The 26,115-nt window shown below is 41.1% G+C and overlaps 1 protein-coding gene and 1 pseudogene across 2 annotated transcripts; one reads left to right on the top strand and one right to left on the bottom strand.

Moving 5' to 3' along the window:
* Positions 1 to 12,723: 12,723 nt before the first annotated feature.
* On the bottom strand, positions 12,724 to 14,585 carry LOC307195397 (large ribosomal subunit protein uL4-like; annotated as a pseudogene). Its single transcript has 2 exons — positions 13,692 to 14,585; positions 12,724 to 13,490 (listed from the first exon to the last, which is right to left on the bottom strand). The product of its transcript is annotated as a large ribosomal subunit protein uL4-like (transcript).
* An 8,401-nt stretch (positions 14,586 to 22,986) lies between these two features.
* Positions 22,987 to 23,739, top strand: SF3B5 (splicing factor 3b subunit 5). The gene is made up of 2 exons (XM_079938955.1): positions 22,987 to 23,390; positions 23,502 to 23,739. The coding sequence occupies exon 1, from the start codon at positions 23,110 to 23,112 to the stop codon at positions 23,368 to 23,370; it is 261 nt and encodes an 86-aa protein (XP_079795081.1). The 5' UTR covers positions 22,987 to 23,109; the 3' UTR covers positions 23,371 to 23,390; positions 23,502 to 23,739.
* The last annotated feature ends 2,376 nt before the right edge of the window (positions 23,740 to 26,115 follow it).

Genomic DNA, 26,115 nt, shown 5'->3' with positions numbered 1-26,115 from the left:
CCGAGGTTCTGGCAGTAACAGTGTCCCTGATCACTGTGGCTCCCGTGGAGCCTGGGGCCTGCTTGCAGCTCCGGAGAAGGAAAGCCTTCCTGCCGGTTCTGGATGCCTCAAGTTTCCTTCCTGGTTCTCTTCACCTGTCTTCACTTATGTAAACTTAATAGATTCTCATCTAAATCCTGCCTGGAAGGAAATTGTTTTTTGCTGGGGCCTAGCCGGATATATTCTCCATTAAACAAAGTGTTTAAAACCCTTCTGGGGTACTTGCTCTTACTCTCCCTCACTTTATGCCCATATTCCTTTCCTGTCTGCCTATCTGGACTTCAGGCTCCAGTATCAGCCTTGCAGAGTCTGCTTAACCAGCAATCCAAGTGTGTAAGGTCGACCCCCTGTGTGTATATGTATACACACATATTCATATATATATTCATGAAATTAAAATATCAATAATTCCTTTTGTACCTTCTCTTTCAGCACTTTAAAGTCTATATTTAATGTACGGTTTTTCTAAGTTCCTTTTAAGGTTTTCCTCTATATCACTAACTTTCAATAGGTTGATTATTATGTGCTTTTTGTTTCTGTGTATTCTTTGGAGCAGGGCTAGCTAGGCAAGTTCTTAGACATAACACCAGAAGTATGATCATTAAGGAGGACATTAATAAATTTCCAGAATTTAAAACTTTTGGGGCTTCCCTGGGCACAGTGGTTGAGAATCTGCCTGCCAATGCAGGGTACAAGGGTTCGATCCCTGGTCCGGGAAGATCCCACATGCCGCGGAGCAACTAAGCCCATGCGCCACAACTACTGAGCCTGGGCTTTAGAGCCTATGAGCCACAACTACTGAGCCTGCGTGCTGTGACTACTGAAGCCCGTGCGCCTAGAGCCTGTGCTTCGCAACAAGAGAAGCCACCACAGTAAGAAGCCGCACACCGCAACGAAGAGTAGCACCGCTCGCCGCAACTAGAGAAAGCCCGTGTGCAGCAACGAAGACCAAACACAGCCAAAAATAAAATAAATAAATTTAAAAAAAGAAGAAAAACTTTTGTGCTATGGAAGACCTTGCAAAGAGGATGAAAAGACAAACTGCAAACTTGGAGAGGATTTGCAAGCCATATACAGTATCTAACAAAGGCCTTATACCTAGAATATCTAAAAAACTCTCAAAACTCAATAGTAAATAATCCAGTTATAGAGCAAACAAAAGGCATGAAAAAAATATTTCACCAAAAAGAAATAAGGATGGCCGATAAGCACGTGAAAAGATGTTCAACATCATTAACCATTAAGGAAATACAAATTAAAACTACAATTAGATAACACTACACACCTATTAGAACTACTAAAATTAAAAATAGTGTTACCACAAAAGACCACATATTGATTCCATTTATATGAAGTGTCTAGAATAGGCGAGTCTATAGAGACACAAAGTAGACTGGTGGTTGCCAGGGGCTGGGGGGAGGGGTGGGGAGTGGGTAATAACTGCTAATGGGCACAGGGGTTCTTTCAGGTATGATTAAAATGTTCTGGCATTAGAGAGTGGTGATGGTGCATATGTGAAAACCCACTGAATTGTATGCTTTCAAAGAGTGATTTTTATGGTATGTGAATTGTATCACAATTTTTCAAAAAACAGAAAAAATAGTGATAATGCTAAATGCTAGCAAGGACACAGAGAAACTGACTTTCTCATACATTGCTGGTGGGAATGTAAAATGGTATAGGTACTCTGGAAAAGCATTTGGCAATGTTTTACAAAACAAAATATGCACTTACCATATAATCGAGCAGTCACACTCTTTTATCCCAGAGAAATGAAAACTTATAGTCACACAGAAATCTATATGTGGATGTTCATAGCACCTTTATTCATAATATAACAAAATACTACAAACCACCCAAATGCTCTTCAACGGATGAATGGTTGAACAAACTTACATCCATACAATGTAATACTACTTGGTAATAAAAAGAAATGAACTGTTGATACAGGCAGCCACCTGTATAGACCTCAAGGGCATTATGCTCAGTGAAAAATGGGACTGCTAAAAAGTTACATACGGTGTGATTCCATTTATAAGGCATTCTCAAAACGATAAGATGATAGAGATGGAGACATTAGTGGTTGCTAGGGGACAGGGATGGGAATGGTGGGGTGGGGGAAGGTGAGAGGTGGGTGCAAATACCAAGCGTTTGTTCATGGAATCACTCTGTATCTTGATTGTGGTGGTGGTAGCATGAATCTATATATGAAATAAAATTGCATAGAACTATAGACACACACATATCAACAGTGCCTGAAATTTTTTTAAATGGCGAAAAATCAAATAAGTATAGTTAACAGCAAGTTACCAACATCAATTTCCTGGTGTTGATGTTGTGCAGTTATGTAAGATGTCACCAAAGTGGGGAGGGTACATGGAACTCTGTGCTATCTGTGCAACTTCCTGTGAGTCTATAATTATTTCAAAACAAAAAACTAAAAGAAAAACACAATTACAAGGTCATTCCCAGGAATAAATACTAAATTTGAGTGTGCAAAGTCCAGATAAACACACACATATATGAAATTCTTTTACGAGGAATTTTTTTAATGTGCTATTTCAGATCAGAGAGGGAAATATATACCTCAGCAAGTGGTATTAGAATAACTGACTAGTCTATGGTAAAATAATATGAAATTAAACTGTGTTATTTTTTATTTCCTTCACCAAAATAAACTGTAGAATATAAATTCCAAAGTAGGTACTCAATAAATGTTGAGTCACTGGATCAGTGGGCATAGAGTTTATTTGTTGTTGAGGAATTGTAGCTAATACAGAAAGCAGAAGACAATAGGTGTTGACCACTCTGACATTCTCTTTTCTGGGAGCTTCCATCTCTAGGGACAGCCATCTCCCCAGAGGCCTCCTGAAAAGCTCCAGGGCAGAAACAACACATCCCCTTGTGTATGTAGGATAACCAGGAGAGAGAGGTTGCTTTGCGGGGAATCTTGGAGTGTTCTTAGAGACAGGCTATTCTACTCGTAGAGATGTCCTGAGGATTCACTGAGATCACGCATATAAAGGGCTTAATACACTGCCTGGCACATAGTAAATACTCCATGATTGCTAGCTCCTGGAGAGCCTTGTCTGCAAGGCAAAGGAGTTTCAACAAGAAAGAGTCTGAAAGAGCACTATTAGCATGAACAAATAAATAAGCAGGCAAACTTTTATGGAAAAACAAAACTCTACTTGAGAATGTTGAAGACAATGTCATGGGACTAGGTCTTGAAGGTGAAGTCTTTCTAATCCGAAGGTATAGCAAGAGCAAAAATGTGGGAGCTGTGAGAGGGTTGTGGGTATATTCAGGGAGTGACATCACATTTAGCCTTTCATTCCTGCTAACCCACTGCTGTCCAGGTCCATCTCAAACCAGATTTGCTGATGTAGCCTTCCAAGGTGTGTCTCTGCCCGGAGTTTTTCATCTCTCCAGTTCTTTTAAGATATGGTGAGCAATCTTCTACAGTAGATTATATTCATAATTTCATTCCTCTGCTTAAAACTTTTTGTGGCTCTTCACAGCTCATGGATGGGGTGCTGTATTTAGGATTATGGCCAGCTATGAATGACAGAAAGCCCCAATAACGATGGCTAAAACAAGACAGAAGTTTATTTCTCTCATATGAAGTTCTAGAGATAAGTATTCCAGTTCTCACATGTAGAGCCAGGATGTCAGGGACTCGGGTTCCTTCTATCTTGTTGCTCTACCATGCTTGGCTTCCATGTTTAAGCTTACCTCATGGCCCAAGAGCATGACTGCTCCGGTTCTAGTCATTATGTTCCTATGTCTTATTCTGTTCAGGCTGCTATAACAAAAGTACCATGTGGGCTTCCCTGGTGGTGCAGTGGTTGAGAGTCCGCCTGCCGATGCAGGGGACACGGGTTCGTGCCCCGGTCCGGGAAGATCCCACATGCCGCGGAGCGGCGAGGCCCGTGAGCCATGGCCGCTGAGCCTGTGCGTCCGGAGCCTGTGCTCTGCGGCGGGAGAGGCCGCAGCAAGTGAGAGGCCCGCGTACCGCAAGAAAAAATTAAAAAATAAACAAAGATTTAATTAAATTATTATCTTGTCCCATAATCTTCAATGGGTCCCTATTACTTACATATTAGGTCCAAACGCTTTTACTGAACACAGTATTAAAATCCTTCATAATACCATTTCAACTTGTTCTCCCTCTTCTTCCCTACCCTACTTTATCCCTTTCAACTGGCCATTCTCTGAATATACCATGACCTTTCCATTCTCTATGGTTTTTCCCATGACAGACCTTCCAGAATGATCTCCTAAAAGCCCAGCACCAACTTTTGAAATGCTGCACAGACATCCAAACCTCTTCCAAATTATATTTCTTTATAAAGTCATTTTTCACCACTTCTACTAAAAATAACCTACCAGTTCTCTGAATAGTTGCTGTTTTTATGCTGCATTCCTTTATAATAAATTGTAAAATGTTCATATTCATAGCAACAATTATATTGTAAATTACATAGTACCCACTACATGTTCCTCACTTTTGTAGTACTGGGAACACCTAATCTCTGAATTTTTACCTAAGAGCTGCATAATACATATTCATTAAATGAGATTGGTATATAAGCACTAAATTTATAGAAAGAAGGAGAAAAACCTCAAGCCAGCTCACTTTGGATGAGGCACTCATTCAAATTGGATTAAAGGCTTTATCAACAATCCAGTATTAATTCTGTCTAAGTCTATATGTGCTCATTTGGAATTGTTTTGAGTGATTTGTGTTAATAATACAAAGCTGAATATGGATTTGCATCGGGAAGAACAACTAGTAAGAGCTATTTTCAGCTCTAACAGGGAAGTGACAGTTTTTCAATTTTTAGCATAAGTGTTATAACTTATCTCAGTCAAACACTTGCTAGGTCATTTAGTAGGTCACTTATGTTACTTAACTTTCTATTTTAATCTCTCAGGCCTATTCAGAAATAGGAAGAAAAGAAAATTATAGTTTTGAGTGCTACTAATTTTTTTGTGACAGAGAGTTGAAATGAAAATAGTTTCAACGTTGAATTGTCTGTATGTTAAAATAGGACTACAAATTCTATTTCATATTAATCATTTGTCCATGTTGGCCATGTTGGCTCTTTAATAGGTTAAGACAGGAAAAATATGGCTATATTTGTTAAAATAAACAAACTCCAAATTTAAGATTAATAAATTATTTGAAAATAAACCCCACATTGGCTTTATAAGGACACCTCTTCCTAAAAAATGGGATTTCATATTAACCCTTTTGTAATTTTATGTTATTTGTCCCTCTGTCTATCCCACATCTGACTTCTTTTTGTGGCCATAGTTCTTGTTTCTGATCTGATTAAAACTATTTCATGCACTTGTATTACCTTGGTTTCAAGGGAGGACTGGGACACCCGTCAGAGCTCAGGATTACACATCACTCCAGCAGAATCCTAAGCTAGAAAAGAAGGCTTAGGTAAGTATATGGATGGAATGAAAATAAACCATAAGGCTAATATTTTTAGCTCTAATTCTATCCAATGTTGAGTCATTTTTTGATACAAGGAAAGTCAGTTATCTTTCTAGGGCAGGGGAAAACAAAAGAAAAGACAAATCATTCAGCCAGTGACTCATGGAATCATCTAGGTACAAAACAAAGCATTACAAAAACAACAAACCAGTATCTTTTCGCAAAGGTTAGTTTTGAACACTAGATACTCTAGGTTTTTGGTTCCTCTACTCACTTTGAATAAATAGTTGCCATTTTGGAATTTAATTTAAAAAAAACAGATTTTGACAGAGAGTTTATCATTAAATGAAAGAATTTGGGAGGGTGTGTCTGGGAGCTAGAGTGTTCCTTAAACTGACAGTAATTAAAATGTGTATTTAGGGTGCCTCCTTGGTGACATAGGGGCTCGAGTTTACAACACTGAATTGGGGAGGATGAATGGAATAATGGGTGGAATAATGGGAGTAAAGCTTTGCACACCCAGCTGAATGTTCTCGACAGGCTAGAGCTGTAACCAAGCTTCCCCAGGCTTCATCAACCTGAAGCTGAGGAGGGGGCCTGGAGAATTTCTGAGAGTTCCCAGAGGGTTCACACATGTACTCACGCATGTCCACACCTGTCACCTGCTGCCACAGTCCTGCAGAGTCACAGTGCTATCTATTGACAAGTCTTCCCAGCACAGCTGTCTACCATCACACTGGAGGCAGTGAAGCCCTTAAGATGACAAAGCTGTTGATGTTCTGCTGTGAAGTGGGAAGTAGCTGCCCTGATCCCCACCCCCATTCACATGCAAGACTTTGTTAGATGAGTCCCTAAGTTGTGCTCCTTGTTTCCAGTATATTAGAGATTTTAGTAAAATACCCATTTGTTTTTCCTTATTGCCCCCAGTCTTTGCAGGTCTCCGACTTGGGCAGGCTCATCATGCCTGATTCATGTCCCAGGGCTTCTCAGCTCCAAGACAGAGAGGAAAGGACTTCCGATAGGTCACCTTCCCAACTTCCACACATTTAAACCAGTCAGAACATCCACAGCCTAGCAGAGTGCTGACACGTGAATGAAGAGCCCTAAATGTTTGTCAGGGAGAAAATGACCAAATGAATCTTAATAACAATCACAATTTGAATCTTCTCCCACAATGCTTTTTAATCTACATGCAAACAGGCTACTGGCAGACTTTGTCAACCCTTTTCCCCAGACATCCTGGCTCGTCCAAATTCCACTTAGATTCAAGCTGCCTATCATTTAATTTCATTTTATTTCCCAAAAAAATCCGTGAACTAAGTATTGATATCCCTATTTTATAGATAAAGGAAACTAACGTGCAGAAGTTTCAGGATCTGCCCCCCCCCCCGATCACTTTTATCACATCCTTGTATCCATCCCCCAGCTGCTCTAGGCATTGGCTGCTATCAACTTTTGAAGAAGTGCTTTCTTCTCCAGGGAATTGCCCCATATTGAATAGGAGCCGCCTTGCCCTTGGTGCAGACCACAGCTAGTGACTAACCCTGGGATACTAAATACTGAGCTCCTTGTCTCAAGAAGGGACCAACTCTGAGGTGCAATTAATGCTCCAGAGTTCCCACTGAATCAATGTCATTAAGAAGTTCAGTGGTGGCTCTCTTCTGTAGGCTGGAATTGATGAAAGATTCTGTTATAGAACTAGGATCCCTAATAGCAATGGAGATGATAGGATTCCCAGAAGAGAAGAAGCCATATGGTAGCCCTTTACCACCAAAGTCAACATGGGTATAATGTTCTTAATGGGCAGCAAGTTTGGAATGGAGTGGAGAGGGGGCTGATCTCTGGGAATCTATGGAGATATTTAATAGAAGAAGGTGTTCTAAGGAGTGAGATAGATGTGCATCCACCAAGGATACTGCTTAAGAGACCAAGAATAGATGAGCAGAAGCCTATGATCAGCTGCCTCAATGGAAAGTCATGATCCCTTGCCCATTTTTCAAGCCTGAGCCAATTTTCAAACCCACCAGAGAACGTCTCCATTGTCTGAAAAAGAGGCTAGATCCACATGAAGAAGGACCCTGCAACACCGTGGCAAGTGTATATAGTACTCATTCTCCCAGTTCTTCCCCAAAGGGTCTTATGGCTGTGCACTAGGGTAGCCATGCACTAGAGACAGGGGAATACATGGCTCTTTTAAGGACTATTAGATACAGAGTCTGAGTTGATGTTAATATCCAGAGAACCAAAGCACCTTCTGACACCCTTGTTAGAGTAGGAGTATGTGAGGGTCAAGGTATTAATAGAGACCTAGCCAGGTATACATGTCTACTCATCCACAGATCTACAAAGAGATCATTTCCCCAGTGTTTGAAAGTATAATTGGAACAGACATTAGGATTTTACAGAACCTTCATATTAGTTCCTTGACTTGTAGAATAAGAGTTATTGTACTAGGAAAGGCAAGTAGAAGTCCCTGAAACTACACCCTCACCCCTCAGCCAAGACTGTAAATCAAAAACAATATTAGGTCTTCCCTGGTGGCGCAGTGGTTGAGAGTCCGCCTGCCGATGCAGGGGACACAGGTTCGTGCCCCGGTCCGGGAAGATCCCACATGCCGCGGAGCGGCTGGGCCCGTGAGCCATGGCCGCTGAGCCTGCGCGTCCGGAGCCTGTGCTCCGCAACGGGAGAGACCACAACAGTGAGAGGCCCGTGTACCGCAAAAAACAAAACAAAAAAAAAAACAACAAAAAAAAAACAATATTACATGTCAGGAGTGGAGTGGCAGAGTTTAGTGTCACCCTCAAGAATTCAAAGGATGCAGGGGGGATGGGTCTCATCATATCCTCCATTTAATTCATCATTCTGCCCGAACTAAACCAGGTGAATTGTCTTTTTTCTCTGTATATGACCTTGATTTTTAATAATAAAATAAAGGCTCTCATGTATGAATAAACTTCAAATGCTCCTACTTTACCCCCTCAATGACATTTCTGCATTCCTTCTCTAGTCTTCAACAAAGGAGCACCTCTTTTCTCCTCAAATAACACCCTCCCATTTAGATTTTATCTGACCTTCAACTTATTCCATCAAATTATTCTCCTTTCTTTTAACTTCATCTTTTCCCTTGACTTGTTCTCAATCCTCAGTATATAAAGATGCTTCAGTTAGTCCGAAGTTAAAAATGAATTTACCATTCTACTAGTAATGGACATTTGGGTTGTTTCCATTTGGGAATCTGCTATAAACTTTCCGATTATGTGTTGTTCTGTATACATGTACAGAATAATCTCTAAGTCAGTGGTTCTCAAATTTAGTTTTCATCAGAATCATCTAGAGGACATGTTAAAACAGATTTCTGGGCCCCATTTCCCAAGTTTTTGATTCAGTAGATCTGATTAGGGCCCAAGAATTTGCATTGCTAACATGTTCCCAGGTGATGCTGATGCTGCTTGATCCAGGGACCCTACTTTGAAAACCACTTCTATACATCCAGTAGTGGAACTGCTTGAACATAGGGTATGGATAGCCTCAATTTAGATAATACCAAACTGTTTTCCAAAGTGGCTGTACAATTTACAGTACATTTCCACCAAAAATTAGAATTCCTCACCAATATGTTGTATTATAAAACTTTTGATAGTTTGCTAATAATGGTGGGCATATAGTGGTATCTCATTGTTCTAATTAACATATCTCTGTTTACTAATTATGTTAAAAACACTTTTTAATGTTTATTATCCATTTGGATTTCCTCTATTGTGTATTGCATAATCAAATGATTTATTTTTCTATTGGATTTTCTACCTTTTTAAAAAATCAAATTGTAGGGCTTCCCTGGTGGCACAGTGGTTGAGAGTCCACCTGCCAATGCAGGGGACACGGGTTCGTGCCCCAGTTCAGGAGGATCCCACATGCCGCGGAGCGGCTGGGCCCGTGAGCCATGGCCGCTGAGCCTGCGCATCCGGAGCCTGTGCTCCGTAACGGGAGAGGCCACAACAGTGAGAGGCCCGCATACTGCAAAAAAAAAAAAAATCAAATTGTAAAAGTTCTTTATATATTTGGAAACAAATTTTTTATTGTTGTTATTGATTGGTTACATAGGCTGCAAATATCTTCTCCCAGTCTATGGCTTGTATTTTTATTTTTTAATGGTATATTTTGTTAAGCAGAAGTACTTTCTTTTAATGTAATTAATGTACTAATCTTTGCTTTAAAAAAATACATGATTGCTAAGTTTAATTTAACTGCTCTACCCAATCTTGCCTTATGAAAATAACAAAATGTTCCTATCAAAATTACATTGCGGGCTTCCCTGGTGGCGCAGTGATTAAGAATCCACCTGCCAATACAGGGGACATGGGTTTGAGCCCTAGTCCAGGAAGATCCCACATCCCGCGGAGCAACAAAGCCCATGTGCCACAACTACTGAAGCCCGTGTGCCTAGAGCCCATGCTCTGTAACAAGAGAAGCCACTGCAATGAGAAGCCCGCGCACTGCAACGAAGAGTAGCCCCCACTGGCCGCAACTAGAGAAAGCCCACACGCAGCAACGAAGACCCAATACAGCCAAAAATAAATAAAATAAATAAATAAAATTACATTGCAATGTTAGTACAGGTTTGATGTTTTGTTTTTGATACAACTCTACTAAAGTTTGGCACCAAATGCACTTTTAGAAAGTTTTAAGGCTTAATAGAGACTAATAATTTCTCAATGCAGCCTAGAAGTTGAGAAAAGAATACTAAGAATTCTTGAATCTTCCAAATATAGGCAGTCCCCAATGCATAGAATTTCTTCTAAATACAAATGACCACCCCCATCAGGCTCACATGTATAGAAACGCCTCTTCTGCTTCTCCCAGTGACCAGACTACCCAGGCATTGTAAACCCATGCTGACGGCCTCACAGAGGAAAAGAAGGGGGGAAAGATGAGAAGAACGTAAGGCAGAGAGCTCTGTCACTGCCGCCAAGAGGCTTTTGCTATAGTTCACGTTTTACTCTTTCCCCCAGGCCTATATTCCCACCTCCTGTTTCCCCCATCTCCACTCCAGAAATCCCTGCCTTTGGGTAGAGCTAAGAGATTTTCCTATCATTTGGCCGACAGCAGTGAGTGGCTTGAGAGGGGTGGACCACAAGGGCCAGCGCTGCAACTTCAGGTTTCTTCTTGACAGTCCAATTTGGAATTCACAAACAATTTTCTTCTGTATTAAAAACAAAAACAAAACCACAGTTATAAATGGTAGCTCATTTCTACAACTAGAACATTACACTCTAAGTTAAACAAGTTAGTATGTTTGGGCTTAAAAAGCTAATCACCATTTATGACATTTTTTTAATGGGAGAAAAAATGCTCTGAATTCCAAACAACTTTCTTATAATGACTTTCGAACCACAAGCCACTTAAAGGATGGAGACAGGAGGTACTCAATAGAGTCACATGGAATGAGTTTCTTGGCTCCAAAGTCAGCGGGGCAATTGAAAGAGGGAAAACTATCTGGTTGACAAAGCCGTGTGCAAATCCCTGCAACGTGCCAAGTATAAGAAGTGGAGTTTGGCAGGTAGCTCTTGCAGGCACTTAAGCAGCTAGACTGATGGGAATATGACTAAATACAGTTACTGCTTTCCTAAATTTTTATAATGATGGAGGTATTTCTAGCACCTGGCCTCAGCTTTGTAGGCACTCATACCAATAGCTCCACCACCCTCTCTCCTTTGTTAACAGTTGGTCCAACAGGAGTGAAGGGTGGGAATTGAGACTGTAGCCCTTTAGGCACTCACTGGGAGAAACTTTTCACCTGACAGATTAAAGCAACATGACTCTTGCCATTACCTTTGGGCAAATATTTGGCAGGCTGAAACTTTGCTGCCAAACTGCTTAACTTCCTGGCCTAAGGTCTCCAAGTCTCTTCTGGAAATTGTTTGTAAATATGGTCCAGAGGTTCTGCAAAACTTTATAAAGTGGTCTAAGCGAAATTTTCTTCCCCTTTGGTGTACCTGAAGAGCTGACTTTTTTCTGGAAAAGTATCAGAAACAGACCAGAGTCAGTAGTCATTTATGTGAAGCATAAATTGCTTTTTAGATATTATTAAAGAATTCAAATCTCAGAGCCCAAGGTTCTTGAGTATCTTCTTCCCACCATTAACAGGAAGAAAGACCTATGAAGGTTTTAAATAACCCATTGCCTGAATATATCTGGATAGATTTAAAATCTTGCAGAAGTCAGTGGGCCCAGAGAGAGGAAGAACGGTAGCTTTGGAAGGGAAATGTCCATGTCATTGGGAAAGAATAAAGGCCAAGACTTAAGGCTGGTGAGAGAATCAAACGAACAATTCACAAGCAAAACCGCCTGTAAAGTGACCAAAATCAGTCCCTTGTGAATGAAAGGCAGGCATTCCTATGTAAGACCTGGGGAAGGTTTTCCATGGCAGAAATAGGGCACCTCAGAAGATGAGGGTACAAAATCTTTCCATAATGCATAAGACCAAGAGCAACTTTTTGGTTTTTCTTGACAGCTACCGAGGAAAAGCAATCAAGATGTTCCAAGAAAAGACCGCAGAACAATAGGCGGGGATAAAATAGAAAGGATGCGTTGGGGTTTAGCAGTGGCAGTCTCAGGAGTGGAGACAGAATGGCATTCGGACTTAAATGCAGTATCTTAGTAACACCTTTAGTGTTACTGCTTATACCTTCCTTCTCTATCCCACAGCAATGGACAGATTGTTTCTTTGTTTTTTTTCAATGGCTTTAAACTCTGCTACTATTTTAGTCATTTCTAGATACCCAGTTAGCTGACAGATCGCTGGTGCAACAAGGATGCGGAAGGTCCCACTTCATCAAGCCTCACTGTGGCCTTGCACCCTACACCCCCCTCCTCAGCCCTTCTTACACTTCCCCTCGTAGGGAATTACAAATGAGCATCGCTAGGGAGTCACGCTGGGCAGCCTGGAAGGCAAAGCCCTCTGTGCAGCTCTCAGGAGACTTCAAATACACAAGCCCTCTTCCCACCCCACTCCTTTGGGCTAAGAGGCATTCATATTTGACAGCCTATCTCTCGAGTTTCTTGCTTGGCTACGGTGAAGAAAGTTGCTTCTCTTAATGGAAGGAGTTGAGGCCCATACCGCAAAAATACAAAAACACAAAACAAAACAAATAAATCAATTACATGTTTTAAATAAATAGAACCGTATTTATCTATCATATAGTCTAAAAGGCAAAAGTCTCTTAAGTATTACAAATACTTTTTTTTGTTTTGTTTTGTTTTTTTGGCGGTACGCGGGCCTCTCACTGTTGTGGCCTCTCCCGTTGTGGAGCACAGGCTCCGGACGCGCAGGCTCAGCGGCCATGGCTCACGGGCCCGGTCGCTCCGCGGCACGTGGGATCCTCCCGGACCGGGGCACGAACCCGCGTCCCCTGCATCGGCAGGCGGACTCCCAACCACTACGCCACCAGGGAAGCCCACAAATACTTTTTTTATTATTATTATTTTTTTTCATGTTTCTCACTGCCTCTTTGATCAGGTCTTTATTCAAAATTAGCTGTCCAAAATGATTTGACCTTTACTGAATAAACAAATTTAAGCTTATGCAGCAGCCTTCTTTTCCTCTGTGCTGGGTTTCTTTTCTGTGGGCTTCTTTTTTAGCAGGCTTCTTTTCAGCTGTTGGTTTCTTGGTCACTGCGGCCTTTTTTTTCCACCAAAGCCTTCTTTGGCTTCTTCAGCTTCTTAACACAGACAGCCTCCTTTCCCTTCCTTCCCACCACAGGCTTCTTGCCTGGAATCCCCTTCTCATCTGATCTGGCTTCTAGTGCTGCTGCTGCCTTATCCATCCGGATTTTGTGGTTCTTGGCCTGGCGAAGAATGGTGTTCTGGCGCATGGTCTTTGCATATGGGTTTAGCTTCAACATGAGTCTCAGGTTTTTCAGAGGATTCTTCTTCAAGACGGCGATGAATCTTCTTGCGTGGTGCTCGGAGGGCTCTTTGGATCTCTGGGCTTTTCAAGATTCTGCTAAGGTCGGGCTTCCCTGGTGGTGCAGTGGTTGAGAGTCCGCCTGCCGATGCAGGGGACGCGGGTTCGTGCCCCGGTCCGGGAAGATCCCACATGCCGGCGAAGCGGCTGGGCCCGTGAGCCATGACTGCTGAGCCTGCGCGTCCGGAGCCTGTGCTCCACAACGGGAGAGGCCACAGCAGTGAGAGGCCCGCGTACCACAAAAAAAAAAAAAAAAAGATTCTGCTAAGGTCTGTATTGAGCATCTTGTGCGTGGGGAGGTTGTAGTTACTCTTGAGGGAGGCAGCTTTACGCCAAGTGCCATGCAACTCCTCTAACTTGCGGAAAAGCACTTTCAGTCCAAATGCAGAAACGCCCCACATGCCCACCAGGAGCCAGTTTCAAAATGTTCAGTTTGCTTACATTAAGCAGAGTAATTCCAGGGATGTTTCTGAAGGCCTTGATGATACCGTTGTCCTCATTACAGATGATGCAGGGTCCCCTGCGCTGGATACGGTGACAGTTTCTCATTTTGCCTTTGCCAGCTCTCATTCACTGCGAGGCGTAGACCTTTTTGATATCATTCCAGGCCTTAAGTTTCTTCAAAAGCAAAACAGCCTCCTTGGTCTTCTTGTAGCCTTCAACTTTATCTTCACCCACCAAAGGAAGTTCAGGAACTTCCTCTATACGATGACCTTTAGACATGACCGGCGCTGGTAAAGCCGAGGCAGCCAACGCAGAGCAGATGGCATATCGCTTCTGCGTTGTATTCACTCTGCGGTGCCAACGTCGCCAGGTCTTGGTTGGCGCAAACATGAGGGCCCCATGACACATAATTCCAAAAGCATCCTGACCAGAACAGTGAGTGCCGCCACCTCGAACCCTGGGAATTCGAGCCACAGCTCTGCCAGTTCCCCAAGACTCAGCACTGGTTTGATGACCTGCTAATCCACTGACAGCATAGGGCTGTCTGTTGTTTTTGCTCAAGTTGGCGTGCGCAAAGTTCACAATATCTGGTCGAATGGGAGGCCTGAACACAGCAGGCAAAGTGACATTTTTGCCAGATGACTCCCCCTTTTCAGAGTACACTGATATCAGTGGACGAGCACACGCCATGGCGGGAGAGGAGAAGGCCACGCTCCCCTCAACCCGGCAGCTACCACAGGAAAAGCTACAAATAATTTAAATAACATACATAAACAGATTATTCCTAAACCTAACATGAAAGTATTAATACTAATGGTATGATTTAATTTATCACCTTTGCATTTAATTATAAATCTTCCTCTGGTTAAAAAGTCATTCATCTACTAAATGAAGCAGCAGTTTTAACATTGAAGATGATCAGAGAGGTTCTGTTTCAGGAGAACTGAGGTTACCACCTGGAGCAAGTCATTGTTACTAATTATGCAATTTATAACCAGAAGATTACTTACCAGTAAGAAATTTGAGACTGGGAAGAGGACCTGCGGGAAATTTAGGTACAGGATAATCTTTTCTGAACTACAGGTGGACACGTGGGTCCTAAAAACCATCTCTAAGAGTGGCTTCCAAGCCCAAACCCCTTAAGTGGAATTTCTCAACCTGCCTCTTTGAGTTCATAAAGTAAATAACCCAGCCGATAGCCATTCCTTGAGCCCTCTGCAGGCCCAGGGGTGTGCACACCAGCAGCAAGTGAGCCTTTGGGAGGACAGGCCAGGGAAGAAGACTGCACAAGCCCTGTGATTCTTGGAATTTGTGTTTCGAAGCTTGGTCTGTGTGTGTTTGAGCCAGGGGTTAAGAGAGTATCAGAAAGGATTGGGTACATCCCCTTGACCCATGGACTTTTCAGCTCATGGGAGGGTGCAGCTAGAGGGGAGCCATAGCAGGACCTTCTAAAGTGATGGGGGCCCAACACCAGGTCCACTCTTGCCTTGATCTAGGGGCAGAACTGCACCTAAACTAGGACGAAACTTCAGGTGCTTTTCTGACTTTTTAAAGTAAAGCTATTAAGCCAAATATAAAGATTATCCTAACAAATCAAGGGACTCAAAAGTAGAGACGAAAACCTATACCAACAGCGTTTTGCTCTCTCGAGGGCCCCATAGAATAACATGGTGACTGGACATATTTTTGTATTTCTATAGAACAAATCAGTTCCTCAGACAACTGAAACTGTTAACTCACTAAAACTTTATTATTAGAGCAGTCCTCAGGAGCTGTAATGCAAGAATTCCTTTATAAGAGACGGTTAGAGGCAGATACCTAGTTGGAAGTGGGGAGACTTGAAACTGCATTTGCAGAGTGGTTTACATAAGCTGAAGAAAATGTGAAAGGAACAGGTGGGGAAAGGGCACCATTGGTACTTTGCCATGACTGTGTGTGCCAGTCTGTTCCATCCCCCAAATTCCTTTTTGACTTTAAGCTACCATAAATAAATTAACAGCATTAAAAGTATTGGGCTTGCTTCTGTGTCATTTTCTTTTTGGGCCACTGTACACAGCATATTAACACAGATCCTTTGGGGAATGCTAAGTTAAACACTCATAGGTGACAAATGAAGGAGAAACAATACAAATGAATAAAATCACAAAAATACACATACAGATTTTGAACTATGTTTCTGTTTTATGAAAATAAGTGGAACTTGTGAAAAGTGAAATAAACCATACGTTGATAAGCCCAAAGGCTTCTCTTCTAAAAATTCAAGATGAAACAACTTCCCTGTGTTGAATCAAAACTACCAGGCATTAAACCTCCCCTAGGAACTAGACAAATCTTATACTTTCTCAATTCAAATCAGAAGAAAGGTATAAACTCAGCTCCTATCCTCCAGGTTAACCTGTGACTCTTACTCTATGTAGACCATAATGAATCACATGTTTAATTGGATACCTGAAATGTTGCATAGAAGGTCATTCCTATCCAATTCACTTTTTTTTAACAGTAGGTCCTTGTTGGTTATCTATATTAATATAGCAGTGTATACAGGTCAATCCCCAATTCCCAATCTATCCCTCCTCCCCAATCCATTTCACTTCTTGTTCTCAGATTCCGTATGCTAATTTTTGATTACTGATGTTCAAGGACCTCAGCTGAACTGACTCAGCTATGAAAAATTATTCCTTGCACTCTATATAGATAACTGATGGAAGCAACTCTAAAACAGTTAAAATTTAATATATTCATAATTTTGTAAAGCCTTGTCATGGGTCTTTTTTACTGACATTAACTCCATAGAAAAAGTTGTTCCCCCCAAATCCACATATTTTAGGCTTAAAGTAAAGGATGGTCATGACTTTGAGGTGGATAGTCCCAACTCCCGGGGAATGCTTTGAGATTTGGGGGCATATCCATGCTTAATCCAGTGTGTTAATCGAATTCAATGAGTATTTATTGAGTGCCGACAATGGGTAAATCACTATGCTAATATAATGGAGAAAAGAGTTACGTATTTCAAAGGAACTTATGTTCAAATGAGATATGCCAGTTTACAGCATGATTTATGTAACTATTCCTTTACTGTTGTCACCAAAATTGTTTCCAATCTTTTGTTGTCATTTAAGGTGCTATCGTGAACATTCATCATTCACTCATTTTTTCACTGAATATTGATTCAGTACCTATGTCAATCATTAATCTTAGTGCTGCAAGATTTCATATTACTGCAACAAATGGAACATGTACCTAATACTTCAAAGTTCCTTTGTGAAATTTCTCCCGTGAGAAATTTTTGTTCAGAAATGACACCAGCTTGTGATTGAATGTTATCACTAAACAGAGAAGGACCAGCCTATAAAATCTCAAGTGAAAAGTTATTGAATACATGCCCATGGCAATCATATCTGCTCTAGGAGAATTTTAAAAGTACAGAACACTTTATCCTTTTGAAGTATATGCCCAATTAGAGATAAAACCCTCCAAAAATTGAGGGTTCTAGGTCTGCTCAGATATATGAAACCCATGGTAGCTGGCAAAAGAAAAGCTGAAGCTAAAGACATTTTTGACCACAGCAAAATAGGATCATGTCCAGCAAACTTCTTTTTAAAAATTCCCTAGATTCCATATCACCTAAATTCCACATCATCACTTAATCCAGCTAAACATAAAACCCCGAAGTAAAATACGTATGATGATAAGGGAAAGATTGCTTGCTTTTCTCCTAAATTATCAGTATAGTTGCCTTTGAAAACACAGCAAACCAAAGTTTTGTCTTCAGCATTTCAGTCACAATGTAACTTTCCTGCTTACCATGGTTGAGAAGCTCAAGGTTCCTAATTATAAAATGTTCTCTGGCACTGGTCTGTTTGTTGGCCTTAAATACTGTTTTGGCGACCCCTAGTGTGAAACATGATATCAACACCTGTACGTACAGAAAATCCTTTTATAACTTTAAAACTTGCTTACAGAAAAAGGGTATCTAAAATAATTTTTCACCAAATGAGATGTTATTTTTGTTCATTTCAATTTGAACTTTGTATTTTTCTGCAATAGTAATAAAATTTAAATATAATTTCTGGATACACAAGATCTTTGACAATCAATAAGAGGGTAGTTATTTAGAGTATAATACACCCATACAGTGGAATAGTATGCAGCTTTCAAACAAGACAAAAAAACCAAAAAGAATAAGGAAGATTTTTATGTACTCATATGAGATGATCACCATGATATGTCAAAGAAAATAAAACAAAAAGCAAACAAAAAAGTCAAAGTAGAGAACTATGGTGAGCATTTTGCTACCATCTAAATTTTAAAAGGGGTAAAATATCACATATATCTGTATATACTTAAATAAATATATCATATATAATTGTGTTTTCATTTTAAAAATCTCCGGAAGGATAAATAAGATATGCATGGCAATGGTTACTTACTGAGGATGGGCATGGGAAGTGAGCACATGTTGGGAACTGCATTCCTTTGTATACATTTTTGGTTTTGAACAATGCCTTGACCATTCAAAATATTAAGTGACTTTAAAAAAATTTTAAAGCCCGCAGCTTTAAAGACAGACCAAGAAAAGATGAAAAGAGAAGACTGTTACCTCACATTTGCAGACTTAAAAAATAGACTAGACAAAATGTAATTTTCTATCTAAAAACATATATTTTTTCTTTTCCTTATACATTCTTTTATTCTATATCCTTTCCACTGGCATCTTGTCTTGCTTATTTTCCTTACTCAAATGCCAAATTGTACGATGGCATTTGATAGTTACATTGAAGCAACCTAACAGGCAGGATCCACTTGAGGTAGTATCTTGGGACTGGAAATAGTAACAGCTCTCCTGGCATGTCTTGCCAACAAGGCCACTGGTTCCAAACCAAAAGTCTTTATTTACAAGAAGTGTAAGAAAATGTGATATTCTTTACTAGGTGACAATTTAAGACTCATAAGGAACATCTTTAAATATATATAGCAGATACCCAGGAATAAATCTAATAGACGATGTGAAAGATCCATATGGAGAAAATTATATAAGCTTTATTTAAAGTCAAAAAAGTAGACTTACATAAATGGAAATATTTACTATGTGCATAGATGAGAAAACTCAATATAGTTAAGATGACAATTCTCCCCAAATAAATCTATAAATTCAATGTAACTACAATTAAATGTGAAGCAGGGTTTCTGTGTTATCTGTAAGCTGATCTTGATACATGGAAGGGTTTTTTTTGATGTCTTTGAGAGTCATTTGGGGCACTAAGAGTACAAAATACTATTCAGAGATTTATTTAGATTTTAAAAGTTAATGTTCAATTTATTAAAGTTATAAATTGAAAATCTCTTTCCTTAAGCATTTAAGCTCAGCAAAAAACCTAAACTATTTATTAGCTTAGTAAATTTTCACAATCACTTTTAAGAGGCTTTTGGATAAAATTTAGTTTCACTCCAAATTTTTACTCTTAAACATTTTATACCATACCTTTTAATGTAATATTTCAATTTTCCTTTCAAGTATTGCAATTGTCTGACCTAACAAATCAAACCTTCTCATGTACTTAAATTATTTTCACAAATCTAATTAATTAAATTTACAAATATGTTTTTTAAAGTTCTCATATATTCCACATCACTGTATAAAACAGTGATGAATTGTGCCCCAGCCCCGTCAAATGGTGGGGTTAAAGTCCCCAACAAACATTTAACTGCTAACCCCTAGTAACTCAGAATGTGACTGCATTTGGAGATAGGACCTTAATGTGAAATGAGGTCATATGGGTGGACTCTAATCCAATATGACTTGTGTCTTTCTAAGAAGAGGAGATTAGAACACAGACACACAGAGGGAAAACCCTGTGAAGACACAAAGAGAAGATGGCCATCTGCAAGACAAGGAGACAGTCCTCAGAATGAAACCAAGCCTGCCAACACCTTGATCTTGGACTTCTAGCCCCCAGAACTGTGAGGAAATAATTTATTATTTAAGACACTCAGTTCTTGGTACTTTGTTTTGGCAGCCCTAGGTAACTAATATACCTTGGCTCTTAATTAATACATTTAAATGTATTTCCCATCTAGCTCCAAAGGTCTTTGAATTTGAGGTTTTTCCTCTCATATCCTTAGAATCATTCTTAATGATATAGAAATAATATTAATTTTCATGGCTTTATTTGATTACTCAATCACAATTTCCATGAGGATTTTACTGACAATTCTAAATTCATGTGGAAGAGCAAAGGATCAAGAATAGTTAAGACAGGGCTTCCCTGGTGGCGCAGTGGTTGAGAGTCCGCCTGCCGATGCAGGGGACACGGGTTCGTGCCCCGGTCCGGGAGGATCCCACGTGCTGCCCCGTGAGCCATGGCCGCTGGGCCTGCGCGTCCGGAGCCTGTGCTCCGCAGCGGGAGAGGCCACAACAGTGAGAGGCCCGCGTACCGCAAAAGGAAAAAAAAAAAAAATACAACAAAGAATAGTTAAGACATTTATGAAAGAAGGTACAGGATTTTACCCTGTCAGATATCAAGACTTACTGTAAGGCTACAATAATTAAGATCTTGTGTTACTGGTATGGGTACAGACAAAGAGCCTAATAGAATAGAATGCCCAGAAACAGACCTACACATGTACAACAGAAGCATTAAAGATGAGTAGGGAAAGAATGTATAATGAGTGATTGGTTATCACTGGGAACTAGTTAGCCATATATAGATCCGTAAAGCAAAACAAAACAAAAACTTCCAGGTGGATTAAGTTCCTAAACATGAAAAAGCAAAATTCTAAAACTTTTTAAAGAAAATGAAGGAAACTATTTTTTATGGTCCCAGAGTAGAAGAGAGTTTTGTTTATTTTCATTTTTTAAACCCAATGCAAAAAGCACAAACCATAAAGGAAGGCTGATACATCTGACTACTTTAAACTTAACTTCAGTGTAACAAGAGATACCCTCTCTTTCCATAAAGAAAGGGTAAAGATGAGCCCCAGACTGGAAAAAAAATATTTTCATTGCAAATAACTGGCAAGCAAAGTATCCTGATTATTTAAAGATCTCCTTAAAAATTAGTAAGACAAACATCCCAATAAGAAAATGAGCAAAGGATATGAATATGCAATTCACAGAAGCAGGAATATAACAGGCCAATAAACATTTTTTAAAAAGCTAGATAAAACACATAGCTAAGGCTACATATATCAACAGGGATACTGACGAGGAAAAAAACAACTTTCATAACAATACATACATAGTGTCGTTTATATGATGCTTTTAAACATGCATAACAAAAACATCTATTGTTTATGGATATACAAACTTTCAACAATCAAAAACACAGGATCAGGATAATTAATTCTAGATTCAAGACAGGATCCTGAAGTGAATAAATTAGGGAGGGGAATACAAAGAAATTTTCAAGTTCATTTGTACAGTTTTATTTCTTTAAAAAACAAAACCAAAACAAAATAACAAAGTTGGGAACAAAAATGGCAAAATGGCAAGGTTTGGTATATCTGGATGGTAAATCCACAGGCATGCCTTATAATAGTCTCTACGTTTTAGGAATGATACATTTGTTATAACAGAGTTTAAACTGAAGGGGCAACATTTTTTTTTCATTTTTGATACTGGCATTTATCTGATCCCATAAGGAATATTTTTGTAATTTAAAAAAATTAAAAAAAAAATAAAGTTGAGGGCTTCCCTGGTGGCGCAGTGGTTGAGGGTCCGCCTGCCGATGCAGGGGACACGGGTTCGTGCCCCGGTCTGGGAAGATCCCACATGCCGCGGGGCGTCTGGGCCCGTGATCTATGGCCACTGAGCCTGCGCGTCGGGAGCCTGTGCTCCACAACAAGAGAGGCCACAGCAGTGAGAGGCCCGTGTACCACAAAAACAAAAAGCAAACAAAAAAATAAAGTTGAATGTATTTAAATCATCATGCTGTACATTAGCTCTCTAGACTTACTGGTCCAACATAACTGCAACTTTGTACCAGAATAAAAATATTTTAAAGTTATCTTTCACCTAGTAAAGAGTTCTATTTGGCTGTCATGCAGTTGTTTATCCATTCATCAAACGTTTTTTGAGAAACAATCTCTGCCAGGCTATGAGGATATCATAAAAGAAGCTTATGATACAAGACATCATCGAAGAAAGTAAACAATTTTTCAAGTAGTTTGTATTCGCGTGAGGAAGTTCTTAAACCAAATATTGGTTATAAAGTGATACTAACAAAGAGACGTACAGGATAAAAAGAGGAAGAATTTACATCTGTCTGCAGTAGCCAAAGGCAATTTCAAGGAGATACTTTCGAGCTGACTTAAAGGGAGAAATGTTTGCCAGGGGAACAAAAGCATTCCAAGCGGTGGGAACAGTTCCTACGGAGAAATGGAGAGGCGAGCCGCACGGAAAGATGAGAAGGAAGTATAGGCTGAGGGCGTGTGGGGTGGGGTGAGAAGCTGGAGGGAGGATATCAAAATTAGAAGCTTAAGAGGAAGGAGGGGCTTGATGTGGGCGCCGGAACGTGTCGGAACTGGTGTACTTTTGTCACCAGGCAGGAAACGGCGGCCCTGCAAGCGTTGAAATAACTTTCCACACAACTTGTAAGATACTTGGTTGGCACCAGAACTCGCGTCTCCTGACTTCAGCGTGGTCCACCCCTGGTTGTGAAGGGGCTACTGTGCCTCGTTAGCTTCGAAAGCGGAATTACAGCAAGAGTTTATTTGCCCAGGAGCTTATAGCCCTGTCCTATTAGAGTTTCTCATTTCCACTCAGCCCCAAACCGCCGGAGGATGCTTCACACCTCCCAGACACCGTGCTCCCTTAGGCCGCCCACCGTCTTTTAAACATCCTTCAGGGGTGCCAAGAAGCCTGCGCTCACCACCTCTCGGAGACCACAAGTCCCAGTATGCAAAGCTCCTGTTAGAAAAGGGCCACTAACTAGACCAGGATGCAACGCTCTGCGAAGGGGGCGGGGCTCTCTATCGGGGCGGCCCAGTGGTAGCGTCGCCTGGGCAACTCCAATTCGGTGACAGAATACACTTCCGCTTCCGCCTCTGAGCCCTGGGACCGGGAGTTTGCACTACTTCGTAGATGTGACGCCATCCGTCTGCGACAGCGCGGCTCCGGAGGTTACGCCAGGTGGCCCCTCTCCGGTTTGAAGCCCCAGAGCAGTTCCTTGTCGTCTGCGGCCTCTGACCTGGGAGCAAAGGGAAGAGCGGCGAGATGACGGACCGCTACACCATCCACAGCCAGCTAGAGCATCTGCAGTCCAAGTACATCGGCACCGGCCACGCCGACACCACCAAGTGGGAGTGGCTGGTGAACCAGCACCGCGACTCCTACTGCTCCTACATGGGCCACTTCGACCTTCTCAACTACTTCGCCATTGCCGAGAATGAGAGCAAAGCGCGAGTCCGCTTCAACTTGATGGAGAAGATGCTGCAGCCTTGCGGCCCGCCAGCCGACAAGCCGGAGGAGAACTGAGACCCCGCCGTGTCACCGCTGTACGTGAGCACCTCTCCCTGAGTTCCGCCGGTTTGCCGTCGTTCCCGCGTGTTCCTCCCCCAAGGGGACTGATTTTCCATGCCTCTGCTTCTCGTGTTTTACTTGTGCAGAGGTGCTTACTGGGGGCGTCCCGCCTGACCTGCCTTCCTGTGGACCCTGTTTTCTTGTGGAACACAGCGTTGGGAGACCGTCAGGACCCCTGAAAACTGTTACCGGACGGTGGAGAGAGTCTAAAGCCAGCAAACGTTAGAGAAGACGGCACTGGAGTGAGACGGGATTTAGAGGCTCGTTTTCGGCTAGTTGATTGTCGTTGTTGTTTTTTCCATAAAGTTTGGAAATGTTTCAGTCTCTTGGTGTGGACTACTTGTGTTTTGGTGGAGGGGTCCAGGGACGGCTCTGGAACTGTGGTTTCAGGGGAGGCGGGAGGATGGTGGGGGGATAAATAAGGGGAGGGTTACGGAGGGGTTGAGCGGCAGTGCAGGACCAGCGTTCATTGCCGGACACTTAAATGCGTCCTGCACAACCTTTAGAATGTTCCCCATCCCCGACTTTTCCCAAGAGCTTTTTTCAGGCCCATAACGCTTTCAGTATTGAGGTTTGTGATCATTGTATCCCTTCTTTTTCTTTCATTCAAAAATATCTTTGCTGGCATTGCCCTCTCTCTGTAAATTGCATCCTCTCTTTCTTTTGGGACTTTGTGGACGTGTCTCGAGAATTGACAAGGTGTCAAAACGAGTTCTTTCATTAATTCACCATTCAACAAATATCTGTTGAGCGCTATGTGGCAGGCATTTCCCAAGCTTTAGGGGCTTGTATTACACTAGTTGGGGGAGCAGGAGGCCCCACGAACTGTAGACATAAGTAAGCAAATGTTAGAAGGTGCTGTGGAGAATGGGAGTAGCAGTAGGGTTGCAGTTTTAAACAGGACGCTCATGTTAGACTATTGAGAAGGTGACATTTGAGCAGAAACTTTAAGGAAGTGAGGGAAATAGCCATGCAAAAACTAGGGATATTACTTTCCAGGCAGAGGGAACTTCAGTGCAACGTTCCTAACACAGGATTGTGTCTGACTTTTTGGAGGAACAGCAAAGAAACAAGTATGGCTGAAGGGAGTGAGCAAGGGAAAGAGTACAGGGATAGATTATGGAGAGGAAACAGATAAGAGTAGAGCCCGGTAGTCCAGTGTAGACTTGTGGATTTTACCCTGAAAAGGTCGGGAGCCATTGGAAGATTATTAAATCATACGATCTGACATATTTCAGATAAGTGGGTCTCAAACATTTTGGCCTTGGAACACCATTACATTCTTAAAAATTCTCGAAGACCCCACAGAGCTTTTGTTTTAGAAGGTTATAGCTGTTGCTGGTCACCAAATTAGAAATCAAAACTGAGAAAAATTTTAAATACCTGTAATTCATTTTTAAATAATAATAAAACCATTACATGTTAACAAAAACATTTTTTATGAAAAATAACTATTTTCCAAAACAAATAATTTCGTGAGAAAAATGGTGCTTTTTTTTTTTTTAAACAATTTTGCAGATGTCTTCAATGTCTGGCTTAGGATAAGACAGCTGGATTCTTGTATCTGCTTCTGCATTCAAACTATTGGGATATGAAGTTTTGGTTGAAGTATTTTAAAAAAGCCATTTCACGTAAATATATAGTAAGGGAGAAATCTTTTTTTAATTTTTTATTTATTTATTTTTGGCTGCGTTGGGTCTTTGTTGCTGCATGTGGGCTTTTCTCTAGTTGCAGAGAGCGGAGGTTACTCTTCATTGTGGCGTGCAGGCTTCTCATTGCAGTGGCTTCTCTTGTCGTGGAGCATGGGCTCTGGTGTGTGGGCTTCAGTAGTTGTGGCACGCGGGCTCAGTAGTTGTGGCAGTCTCAGTAGTATCTTCGAGGGATGTGGGATCTTCCCGGATCAGGGCTCAAGCCCGGGTCCCCTACACTGGCAGGCGGATTCTTAACCACTGCGCCACCAGGGAAGCCTCAGGGAGAAATATTTTAATAGCCTTTTCGAATAATTGTGGATATTCTTTGACACTCTAGCAAAACCCAACAAGTGGTAATTGCTTAGAAATTAGTTACAACATGGGGTCCGGTCAATCAACTTTTCATTCTCTATTACATTAAAATTCATTAATCTATCTTGAACTTTGTGGATCTTTTACCCATACGTGATTTTGAAATATCTTGCATTGCTCATTTGGAAAGTGTTGGCTCACTGAGTTACACAGGCCCTCTAAGTGTTGACACATGTCATTGTGTCAACATACCACAATATGTACTTCGTACATATTATTAGTATCACCACTGATCTCATCAGGAAAGTCTTATAGTATTTGAAAGCTGAAAAACTAACAGCGGTGGTATAAGTTTTCCACAATTTGGAGTTTTTGCTTGATAGCTTAAATTTGGTCACTGATAGCAAATACTGTCTGCTGTTTTCCTTGAAGTGACAGGCCCATTTGGTTCATTTTCAAGAAAATATCTGTCAAATACCCTGAGTAACTGCAGTTCGTCAATCTTTCAAGTAAAAATGATGTTCCTTAAGAAAAAAAAGCCAGTTGAGTTTGTAACTCAATAGCAAGTGCTTTTTCTTGAGAAAACCGTTGTGCTTTGGTGGCAGCAGAAATGCTTTATGCATACTACCAATTTTGTCATGAGAAATATTTAAAAAGATGTGTCCTCATGGGCTAAGAGTTCATAAAATCAGTACGT

The sequence above is a fragment of the Stenella coeruleoalba genome (genome assembly GCF_951394435.1).
Source record: "Stenella coeruleoalba genome assembly, chromosome: 12".
NCBI lineage: Eukaryota > Metazoa > Chordata > Mammalia > Artiodactyla > Delphinidae > Stenella > Stenella coeruleoalba.
Note: the sequence above shows the minus strand (reverse complement) of the source record. Positions and strands in the feature narration are given on the sequence as shown.